Source organism: Octopus sinensis, linkage group LG8 (assembly GCF_006345805.1).
Source record: "Octopus sinensis linkage group LG8, ASM634580v1, whole genome shotgun sequence".
Taxonomy (NCBI): Eukaryota; Metazoa; Mollusca; class Cephalopoda; order Octopoda; family Octopodidae; genus Octopus; species Octopus sinensis.
In genome coordinates this window covers 106068825-106081716 of record NC_043004.1, presented here as the reverse complement: position 1 = coordinate 106081716, position 12892 = coordinate 106068825, and the positions used below count along the sequence as shown (strand labels likewise).

The 12892-nt window shown below is 33.7% G+C and overlaps 1 protein-coding gene across 15 annotated transcripts in view; it reads right to left on the bottom strand.

Moving 5' to 3' along the window:
• LOC115214900 (tensin-3) overlaps window positions 1-12892 on the bottom strand; it is a 930040-nt gene that overhangs the window by 277029 nt on the left and 640119 nt on the right. For all 15 annotated transcript variants that reach the window (XM_036505648.1, XM_036505645.1, XM_036505643.1 and 12 more), the window contains one exon: window positions 8838-8876. In XM_036505648.1, coding sequence (XP_036361541.1) covers window positions 8838-8876 — 39 coding nt within the window. The remainder of the gene's footprint in view (window positions 1-8837; window positions 8877-12892) is intronic.

The window sequence follows — 12892 nt, the reverse complement described above, 5'->3', positions numbered from 1 at the left end:
ACCTACAAACAGGTTTAAACTTTTGAATGTGGAAAAGCAAATATATTTGCTTAAAGTTTTAATGCCATTAACTTCTACAAATGGTTTTACACCAGATTTTGTAATAAAAAAAAATTTTTTTAAAACCTTTCCTTATGCTGTGATAAGTGGAGACCCCACCATTTAAACATTTTATGAAAGGCAAATTTTCAGATTGAAAATATTCTTTTCATGTATTTCACCAAATATCTCTTTACAGAGCAAAAATCAAAAACTTTTTGTGATGAATAATGTCTCAATACCCACAGGAAATACTGAAAATGTATTGCAGAAGCAGAAAACATCAGTTTTACTTTTTTTGGTGGATAATTAACATCATTAAGAGAATAACCTTGAAATTTAATTACACAGTCAAAGGTTTAAGATACTTGACCTTTGACATTGCTTTATCACATAAATATTTGTGTCAAATGCCAAAGTGCAATACCCAAACAAGGGATTTTAAGGAAATGAATCCTTCATCCGGGAAGCATTTATTTAAGTTAATCAAGTTTTCCCTTTTCTGTATTTTTTTAATACATCATATGACAGCAGTAGACAGCAGATCAATAACTTCCAGTTTAAGATCAACCACAAGTGTTTTTGCTAATGTTGTTAGATGGATTTTGATAGATTTTTTAACGCTTGACATTTTTATTGAGATGTGAAAAATGCTGCTGAAACTTCAGACTATAAGAATATCTTGTGTAAATTTGAAAAGAAATCAAGAATTTACATTTTTGGCTATTTTTTCCCAGCAGCATAAGTGGTTGAAGTTATTTATCAACAACAAGGAGTGAAAAAAGCTTATGGTGAAAAGCTTTCACGGTGGAGCATATGTTCCATATAAGCTTAGAAATCACCTTGTAATCTTAGACCGAACTCGTTAGGATGTATCATTAAGTCAGACAATTATATTAATTTCCACAACTATTCACCATTTGCAAGTAGTCGCTGAGCAAAATTTTTCTCATTCTAAATATATCAATCTCCATCTGAAGTTCAAAAATTTGTGAGATAAAATTACTGCAACTCAGTTATCACACGGCAAATGCTTGTATTCAGCTTCTGTTCCTTTCAAAAAATAGTTCAAACTTGTGATGTTTGAGTGTATGCAATTGAATAAAATTCACTGCTGATATCTATCGGATATAATAGATATAATGTTTTCTACAAAAAACTTATTGATGAATGATGCAGCGAAACATTCTAAGTATTTCTATCACCAATACCGTCGCAAGCATTGTAGACATATTCAAAACTGTTTCCTGTACCAACACACAGTTTTTCTATCACTAGATCTAGCCCTTTCATTACCATATTTCATTTAAAATACACTGTCTTTGTTTCAATTGAATTTAAAGAGAATGAAGAATTTTGTAAAATAACTTTGTCATTTTTAAGCTGGTGCTTGGAACATTAACATGAAATTTTGATGTAGAGTTTTTATTTATTCTTTTTCTTTTTTTACTTTTATTTGTTTCAGTCATTTGACTGTGGCCATGCTGGAGCACCGCCTTCAGTCAAGCAAATCAACCCCAGGACTTATTCTTTGTAAGCCTAGTACTTATTCTATCAGCCTCTCTTGCCGAACCGCTAAGTGGCAGGGACATAAACACACCAGCATCGGTTGTCAAGCAATGTTGGGGGCACAGACACACAAACATACACACACATATATATACGATGGGCTTCTTTCAGTTTCTGCCTACCAGATCCACTCACAAGGCTTTAGTTGGCCCGAGGCTATAGTAGAAGACACTTGTCCAAAGTGCCATGCAGTGGGACTGAACCCAGAACCATGTGGTTGGTAAGCAAGCTACTTACCACACAGCCACTCCTGCGCCTAGATCATTTTAACAAAATAAATTTCTATCATAGAACCAGAGTCAGTCACAGGTGAGCTGGTATCAAAAGGTTGATGCAATTTACACAATTCCTAACCAGATTGTTCTAGGTCAATGTTTTTCTCCACCTCTTTGGAAATATTTTTGCCTGTAGTTCTTCCACACATGCTGTTCGCTGAAGTAGGTCTTCTTTCACTTCCAACTTAGCCTGTGTGATCACCTGCTACAGAGATTTGTCAGGTATCTCTAATGATTCATCAATAGCTTGAGAAATCCCTTTATCGTTCATTTGCACAGAATGTAGTTATTGATGTCTTTGATCACACAGTGGGATGAATGCTTTGATCAATGCTTTGAAAGTCATATTAGGGAGGACAGAAAATTGTGTGGAAACCTGTTTAATACATGAGTGCTTCTGTATATAAATTGGTGTGTTGAATTTGAATAGATGGACTTAGCCATTTAGTAAAGATCTATTAATAAAATGAATAGAAGATGTTGGTATTTTGATATAATTAAAAAATAAAGAAATTCTTAACTATGAATAAAGAGTTGATACCATCATTATCATCATCATGATCATTTTAGCATCCACTTTTCTGTACTTGCATGAGTCGGACAGAATTTATTTAGGCAGATTTTCTATAGTTGGATGCCCTTCCTGTCACCAACCCTCACCTGCTTCCTAGCAAGGTAATATTTCCCCATGACCAGACATGTTCTCATACAAAATTAGAAATGAATGACACTGCTTGCATGATTGTGACAATCATTTACAACAATCATGTGATGTCAAGACAAGGAGACAAACACACATTCATGGACACACATATAAAGATATATATACAATAGGTTTCTTTTGGTGTCTCTCTACCAAATCCATGCACTGAGCTTTTGTTGGCCTGGGGCCCAAGGTGCCTTGCAGTGGGTCTGAACCTGGAACCATATAAGCAAACTTTTTACCATATAGCCATGCCTGTACCTATACTAATGCTGCTTCCATTCCAAATATCTAATATATATATATATAATCTAGAAAATGGAGATGTAGCATTAATATAATTTATTATCTGCAAAATTCCAACATATTCTCTTACAGCTGTTTCAATTTAGCCTAAGAGATTAAATAACGATAATTAAATCATTGTGTTAGGCAAAATCTCATCAAACGTGTAGAAAAGATATAGCATTAGGTTATTAGGTGTCGTGTTTTCAAATCATCTCAGCAGACATATACATATGTATGTATATACACATTTGCATACATTCATTTATAATATTTATATATGAATATATATATATATATATATATACATGTGTGTATATATATATATATACACACACACACACACATATATATATGCGCAGGCATGTATATATATGTGTGTATGTATATGTATGTATGTATACACACATACATACATATACATGTGTATACAATACATACACCCATACACAATCATAAACGCAACACTAACTACTGCATTGCTATGTTTGGTGCTATCAGAACATCGCAGTTTTTCAGAAGATGACAAAAACAAAAAAATATAGGTTAAAACGTAAATGAAAGCATCACACACAAGATGCTATAAGTTACTGCTGGGGCATGACATGCCTTGCTAATTACCTGCTTGCCTGGCTCTATATGTAGACTGGTAGGTAGATATGTAGAGAGAAGAACGTGTTTCTTTACAGAAGTGAGAAAATAACACATACATACTCACCAGCATATTTCACATACAAACACACTCAAATATAAACACACATTCATACATACAGGTTAAATAAATACTTAAATATCAAATGGCTGGTATTTTTTCCAAGTTGTCTAATCACAACTAGAGATATCCATCAATAGGTGATTATCTCCCTTCGACTTCAACCCTTTCGTTACCCTATTTCTTTCGAAATAGGCAGCTTTTGTTTCACTTAATTTTAAAAATAATTAATAACATATTAAAATAGCTTTCTTTCTTAAGCTTTTTATTTGGCATGTAAATTAACTCAGAATTTTGATGAAGGATTTTAATTTAGATAATTTTAAAACATGAAGTTTGCATCAAAGAACCAGAGGCTGTTTTGTGTGGGTTAGTATTAAAAGGGTTAAGAATGTGGAATGGAAGAAAGGAATTAGCATGTTGTGCCATTCACTCTTTTACTAAAGATCACAAAATAAATATTCAGTTAGATGGAAAGTAATTCTTCAGAGTTCTTCAATGATAAACTTAATTGGCACTCAGCTTAACACTCCCATCTGGCTCTTGGGTGTCTTTATCAAGGTCCATTCTCTTGTAACAATATGAACCAGGTCCCCAGGGTGAATACATCAAGGTTTTTCCCCCTTTCCTTTCACCAGTCTTGGAGGCCATGCAAAAAGATCAGAGACACTACTCTTCCTGTTTTCAATAAGTCATCACAGCAAAAACTGTTCTAGCTTCCACAGTGTCAAAATGAGTTTCAATACATGCATGCATACACACACACACACACACACACACACACACACACACACACACACACACACACACACACACACACACACACATACATACATACATACATACATACATACATACATACATACATACTGGTATATCAAATATCATACAACATAAATTCTTGATTTATTAAAACTATCTTCACCTGTAGATGATGTTTTGCAGTCACTAAATGGCAAGTGAAATGAGCATCACATGACCAAGGGAGATAATCACAAGAATCAAGAATTCTTCAAGGTTGACAGTCAATTAAGAAAAAAAAAAAAGGACAGGTTTTTTGTCTGGAGATAAGAGGAGGACAGTTGTGGGCAGATGTTTCTGACAAACAGACATCAACAGCATAACAATTGTCCAACAATTGTTCGGCCAAAGAACATATATATATATATACATATACACACAAAAAGAGTAAAAAGTATTTATAGCTTTTATGGCCTAGGAAAATATACATTCACACACACATTCATATGTACAATGAACATCTCTCAGCTTCAGTCTACCAAATCTATTCACAAGGCACTGGTCAACCCACAGCTACAGTAAACCAAAACTATCTGGTTATCCCGTGAGCTACTTAACCACTTTGCCAAGTCTATTTCTAATTAATTTCTTTCTCTCAGTTAATATACTAATTTTCCTTGTTTACTTATTTACAGTATTGTATCTATTTAGTGATTTTCTTATTAGTATTTCAGAAGACACAGTAATGTCTGTTTCACTGAGAAGGTCTACTAACACTGAAACATGTCTGAAGTTACCTCCCATTCTAGCACAATGATTAAAAAATATTTCTTCTTGATCTAATTTTGTCTTTTTTTTTAATTATATTTTCACCATGTAAACATTTTTAATTATATTCTTTGTGTTCACCACTACATTAATTATGTTAACACTAATTTAATTATTAGTTTTCATGTCAGTGGCATATCTGAGTAATTAATCTTGGTGAATTATTTTTTCATGATGATGATGATGATGATAATGACATCAAAACAAAGTTCCGCTCCCTATTTCACAGATGAGTGTTTAATTGCAGACAGAACAATCAGCTAAAATACAATTTTCCACCCTAAAAAATATTTCTATTTTGTAAGAATTAACAATAATCACATAGCAGAATAACTAAAAGAAAAGCAAAAAAAAAAAATAAAAAAGAAACAGTTGTAGCTATAATTATAGTTTAGGATAAGGTAGGCCTTGATCCAGTTCTGTAGTCAAAGAGATCCAAGCTGTCTATTTTATTTATGTTTTTTTTTGCTGTTTTTTCTTTTCAGATATAGCAAGGATTAGATTACATAATGTGTCTGTCATTTTACAATATGACAGGGTGTACTTTGTGGGAGATTTAGCTGCTAGTTCTAACACTCTGAGTGACTATGTTGGGAAGTAATTTTGCTCTTAGTTGTATGGATCCAAAGCAACCTTTCTTGAGCAGACCCATGATTAAAATCACTCCAGCTGTGACCATGCTCTCTGTTTTTCCCCTAGACAAGGTACCTAAGACTACCATTATCTAATATGTTTTCCTATTTTTAAGTTATGTGTGATTGGTGTAAGCTTTGGTTTCTATTTCTAGTAGGTTGAACCCTTTAGCATTTTATGGTGCAACGTTCATTTCAGTTTTAGTTTTGTTTACATAAAAGATTGAATTTCAATTTAATTATAATGAATTTGAAATATTTGTAATGCTTTTCCTGTTAGGGAAAAAAATAAGATGTTTTTATTGATTGTGTAATAATTTTAGCAATGGAAGTGAGAAGTTAAAAGAGTAGAATGAGACTAGATAGAACCTTGTAAAACTCTCAGCATTAAAAGAGAAGAAACAAATGGAGAGAGAGAGAGAGAGAGAGAGAGATTAACAGATAGAGCATGTTATTTATGCTGTATTAGTTACATATATTAGTAGTGATACATTAACAAAAAAAAATAAAAACTAAACGACAATTCTAGCACTTATGGACTTGTCCAATAGTTTAGACCAAGAACAAATCCTGATTCAGCCTTGCCCATGTAATATAGTCACTGCCAGATCTATATCTATGTCATTCTCTCTCTATATATATATGTATTTGTGTGTGTGTATGTATATATGGACATGTATATGTTTATACATACATACATACATACATACAGACAGACATACGTATCTATATATATACATGTGCGTGTGTGTGTGTGTGTATATACATATGTATATATATATACATATATACATATATGTATATACATAAATATATATATATATATGATCTAACTAACATAAGTATTGAGTAATTTCTTCTCCTATTTCTGGTAACGGCACAAACATACATGTGTTCTTGAGTTTGCTTTGCAAACATGTGGTCTCAGGTTCAGTTCTACTGATTGGCACCTTGGGCAAGTGTCTTCTATAGCTCTGGGCCAACTAATGCTTTGCAAGCATAAATTAGCTAATGGAAACTATGTGGAAGCCTATCATATATGTATGTGTATGCATGTATGCATGTATGTATTTATGTATGTATGTACGTATCTATCTATCTATGTTTTCTTTTCTCTTTTCAATTTAGAATAAATTTTGACTGGCCACCAACTTGGTAACAAGGTTGTGAAGAAAATGATTTTAAACAAGCGTCTTGTTTCCTCCATCACCATTTAATGTCCAAGATATTCTACATATGACAGCATCCATAAAACACTATCAAAATGTTAAGGGCCCATGGTATGGTATAGCACAGCATATTACATATGGAGGTGCACTTACATGGGCAGGATTAACACTCAGAAGGTAATGGTTCCCTTTGTATTTTATCTTTCCAAAGCTGCTAAAACCAGTGAGAACAACCCAGACCAAATCTGTTAACCAGTAGAGGATGTTAATGATGACACTGATGATGATGATGATGGTGGGGATGGTTGTTGGTGATGACGATGATGATGATGGTAGTGGTGCTGGTGGTGGTTGTGGTGCTGGTGATGATGATGATGGTAGTGGTGCTGGTGGTGGTTGTGGTGATGATGATGATGATGATTCAAAATAGCATGAATAACAACTGCATCTCACACACATAACCTTAACTGTCAGAGTATATCTCACATAACACACCTTGACTTAGCACACAGCATAATCTCACACAATTATATCCTGTTAAACACACAGCATCTCACATAACATACCATGACAACACTTGGTAATTTATTGCAATCGTAGATTGCAGTCATGATGTGTACATCGTAGAATGTACTCCATCATTAATCTTAAACAAGTGTTTCACATCATTATTTGCATTAGGTCCCATTATAGTTTTCCAAAAAAATCATGCAACCCACCCTCAACAGACAGAGTTAGTATCTAGCACATAGAATATTTATTCATGTAAAAGTTGCATTATTCTTTTCATGATTTTTAACAGAAAAACTGGGGTATGAACTATACACGGAGCAATGCTAAGACTGTGACGAGAAAAAATTTCATACCAAGATTTAACACTAAATCAGAGGTGCAACTTAGGCTTGTGTATGACTTGTACACAAGTAAATACATTTCATTATATTTAAATGAAGTTTTAATTAAAATGCTATTGCAAGTTTTATTCACTTGTTACTTAAAACCCCATTCTGAAGTAATCCATGCCCCACTAAAATATTGCCAAACCCCACCAGTGAGCAAGTAGTCTAACTTAAGAAATATTGATCTAAAGTACTGAATGAATGACTTGTCTAGCTTATCGTTCCATGGCATGGTTCCTCTCAGAGGGAAATAGGTCTGCTTGCTCAATAGTAGCTACAATTGCACTAACAATTCATGCTAATTTCTAAATTTACAGAACAATGAAACCCCTTCTAAAAATGAGGAAATTATTATAAAATATATTAAAATGTATACTTGCATTTCAACACACAAAAGTTTTGAGTGAAGAGCTTTTAGGATACTTTCCTGTTATTCACAACCAATTTTAAAATTTTGACTCACAAAAGAATTAGTTAATATACTATTAAACAATCACTCAGTTCCTTGCCTTTTCCCTTCTCTGTGAGGTATTGATAGCCAATTCAAAAGTTCACTGATCAAGTATTACACCTGTCTCATCATTGCAATAGTTTATTAAGTAAATAATAAAAAAATGACTGTTGATAACAGGTAAATATCATTTTAAAAATAATACAAAGTACTATATTATACATCCTTCAGAATTTCTATGCTTCCTAAAATTTGCAAAGAGTACAGCTGAAACCACCCCTCTGATGTTTAAATGACTCATTCACTGTTTACTTCCTGTGCATTATTCTATATACAGTTGATGCACTTTTGGTTACTTTTTCTGATGAGTTGTAGTGCACCTGAGCACTGTATACAATAAGTTCATTATCATATGATATTGGAAAATAAGCTCGACTCCATGTAACATAAATCCTTTTGTCTTTCATATATGTTTATATTCTGTTTGATGATGTTGTATAGGATTACCTATAATGAATTAATAAAGACACTTACCTCTCGTATACCTCCTGTCGGTGTGCATGTAGTCATCACCTGATGAACAGAAAAAAGAAAAAACATGATATATTAATTGTCTTGAAATGTGAGAATATTAAATGAAAAAAACATAAGGCTGTGATAATCGTGCCTTGTCCAAAGATATTTTTTCAATATAGATTAAATAAAATGGTTGATTCCAACTGAAAATTAAAACTGTCACGAAACATTTGGCTATCTTCCAATCAGTCAGTTTTATAATAATGACTGTTACAACAAACAAATAGTCATTTTACAGTTGTTTCCAGGACATCATAGGAATATATTATATTGACTCTAGCTGTAGAAAAAACACCAGAATGAAGATCTTACATAGCTGTAACAAAGTTTTGGCTTAAAACAGAAAAACAATCTGGTCCTGAATACAATCCTTATTAAACAACACTGAACATTGAAAACCTGTAGGAACCAGTTTATTGTAGTCCCTATGATTCTAAACATTGCATACAACTTTAAAGAATCCTTATTATTTAAAGTCTCATCTGCATCACTTCTCCACATAGTAGCTTTCATTTTCTTTAGGTAGAAGGCAGTAGATTAGCTGAAATGATAGAGTGATGAACAGAATGCCTTGCGTTCTTGATTTATGTTCCTTTACATTTTGAATCCAAATTCCACAGAAGTCACTGTTACCTTTTGTCTTTCAGAGATCAATAAAATAATTGGCATCAGGTACTGGAATGAAAGCCCAGTTAAGTTCCTTTCTCAGCTTGTGGTCTTATGCCAATATTTAACCCATTAGCATTCAAATTACTCAGTCAAATGTTCCGAATTAATTATGTATTATCTTTTAGCTTCTAGATTTAGATGGTGTGATTATTTATTTTTAGAATAGCATTGTAGGGTAGATGGGAGAAGCCAGATCTGGCCAATTTGAGCAGAAAACAAGCAGAATATCTGGGCCTGTTTAAATGCTAAAAGGTTAAGCACCAAGTTTTCCCAGTCAAAAACCATCATAACCTTTGCAACTTTACCCACTCTGAAGAGAATATATCTTTCATAACCTCTCCAATTCTAAATTAAGTTAAACATAGAACATTACACTTGTCATTCAAATTGATCCTTTAAAGAAACAATCTTTGGAATTCAATACTTATTTCAAACTCATTTGTTTACAAAACCTCATAATGAATTTGTTCAAAGAGAATTTTGAATAAGTAATTAGGATGTTATGTATTAAGAGGCATATTAAATACGTATGTTATGTAGATGGATGACAGAAATAGAATTCCTAAAAATACACCTTGTTTAAGTAGCGGAACGGTTTTAAAACGACACTAATGGCCATGAAAGATGAATTGATTATTACTACTCAGAGAATGATTATAACTCTTAGAATAGTTCATATCTTACGACATGAATACATACAAAAATATACATATATACGTAAGTACAGGCGGCATGACAGTTTAGTTAAGAAGCTTGTTTTGCAACCAAATGGCTTTGGGCTCCATCCCACTGTGTGACACCTTGGGCATTTGCCTTCTACTATGGTCCTGGGCTGACCAATGTCTAATGAGTGAATTTGGAAGTTCATTGTGTGTATACATGTGTGTGTGTGTGTGTGTGTGTTTATCTGCCACCCCACTCTGCCAAACACCATCATTTGATGTCAGCAGTGTCATATAAAAGCACCCAGCACACACTGTAAAGTGGTTGGCATTAGGAAGGACATCAAGCCATAGAAACCATGCCAAATCAGACTGGAGTCTGGCACAGCCCCACCTGCTTGCTAGCTCTGGTCACCCTGTCCAACCCAAGGTGAGAATTCAGTTCATGACCCTTGATTTACAAGACATACATGACAGAGAGACAGAATTATTACAAATTAGATAGATGGTTATTAGAAAGGTAGACAGAAAGAAACAAACACACAGAACTAAGAGAGTTGATGCAAAATAAATAAATAAAAAAGAATAAAAAATGAATAAAAAGCCATTGTCCAGTAAACTGGAACATTTCCTGAAATCAATATATCATCTTTCTATACAACCCTTCCGCATTCTATCTAGAGAACTATAGAAATGTCTACTCACCAAATATCTATACAGTCTATTGTGCAAAATCTCTACAGAATTGTTTGACTTGCTATATATAGCAGCTAAATTTCACTCATATCACCTCTGCCATATTAAAAAGAGAACACAGTAATAATGCAGTCTTAGATTTCCTGAAAGAGTTGGGATGGTCACAACTGGAGTGTCTTTGATTATAGGTCTGCTCGGTCAGAGTTGAACAACAATAACAAATTGGAAGCTTTTATTGTTCATTGGCTTTGGCCATGCTGGGGCACCACCTCAATGAATTTTAGTTGTACAGATCAACCCCAACGCTTATTCTAAATCCTGGTACTTATTATATCCGACTTTTTCCAAACCACTGAGTTTCAGGAATGTAAACAAACCAACGCCAGTTGTCAAACAGTAGGGTAGTGGTGACAGTGATACACACACACACACACACACACAAACACACATATATAATGAGTTTCCAAGTTTCTACGCAATTTTCATCTAGCAAATTCACTCACAAGGCATCGGTCAGCCCATGACTATTGTGGAAGACATGATGACATTTGCCCAAGGTACCATGCAGTGGGACTGAACCTGAAACCATGTGGTCACAAAGTGAGCTTCTTAATCACACAACCATGCTGATGAAATTTTAGAAATATATTTGGGACCCTTTTCCTGTATTTGATGTTGATCTTGGGATTTGGACACTCTTTGGAAAAAAATTCAGGTGGTAGAACCAATGAGGAGAGCTATGTGGCCACTTGACCTGTTAGAAATTACAACCAAATCATAACATTCTACTATCATGAAAAGGGAAAGAAACTTTGGATGGTGTAGTCCTAGAGGCATTACATGGGAAAATGTAGGGGAGTTGGTCAAGATTGAAATGCTTCTGGTTATAGGTTTGCTAAATCATGGCTGACCGGCAATTAAGCAATGACAAGAAGCCAAAGTTGGAGCCTGTGTAAGATTACTTGACCTGCTAGAGATACCAGCCTAATCATATTTTGCCATCTCACAAAAACAAAACAAGAATAGTATGGTCTCTGATATACTATGTCTAAAAATAAAGATAAGATAGTCAAGGCTGGAGCAACTTTGATCATAGACCTGCTATTGAAGTAGGATCATCCACAGCACAACAATAATAGCAACAAATAGGGTGGGGGGTGTACAGAGAGATCTGAGTAGAAAAAGAAGAAGAATAAAGGAAAACTGTGGGGTTGGGGTGGAGGTTTGGAAGTAATAAAGGCTGCTGGGTTAGATTCAAGAATAAAGAATGTTGAGATATGAAAACATTCTTTCTCTTTACCTCTCTGTTATTGGCAATCATCCTCCTTCCTTTTCACACATACTGAATAAATAAGCATTAATTAATTAATATCCCCAAATACAAAGAAATAAAAATAAAATAGACACAATGGGAATAGTTCAAATTGAAACAGAGTGGAACACTGTGGAAATAAGGAGAAGGCAATATATTTATATCATCAATACTGAATAGGTGCATCATTTGAAATGGTCTGCAAAAAGCAAAAAGAAAATGTTACAAAAACCAAAGCGGTTTGTCTGTGTAATGTACAAAGGGCTGTTGTAATTAATTCACTAATGAAAATATTTATTAAATAATTAGATCTATATAGTTAAATATATCATTTATTGTGGGTGTTGGGAATTTCAGGGTTTCAAAACTGACCAATGGTTTCACCTCAGGGAAAGAAGAAATCTTTGGATTGATTTAATTAAATATACAGGCTATACATTAAAAAAAAAAAAAAACAGGAAGAAAAATGTATGTGTGTGTGTGTGAATGTATATAAGTGTTTTGGTATGCAAAGAGTTTAGTCATGTTTTGCTATAAATGAATAAATGCATATGTGTGTGTGTGTATTATTATTATTATATATGCATGTATTTATAATTCTTCTGGGATCAGTGGAGCTTAGGCAAAAAATAAAGCTATAAATGATGGCATGGAAATATTGGGGTAAATATACC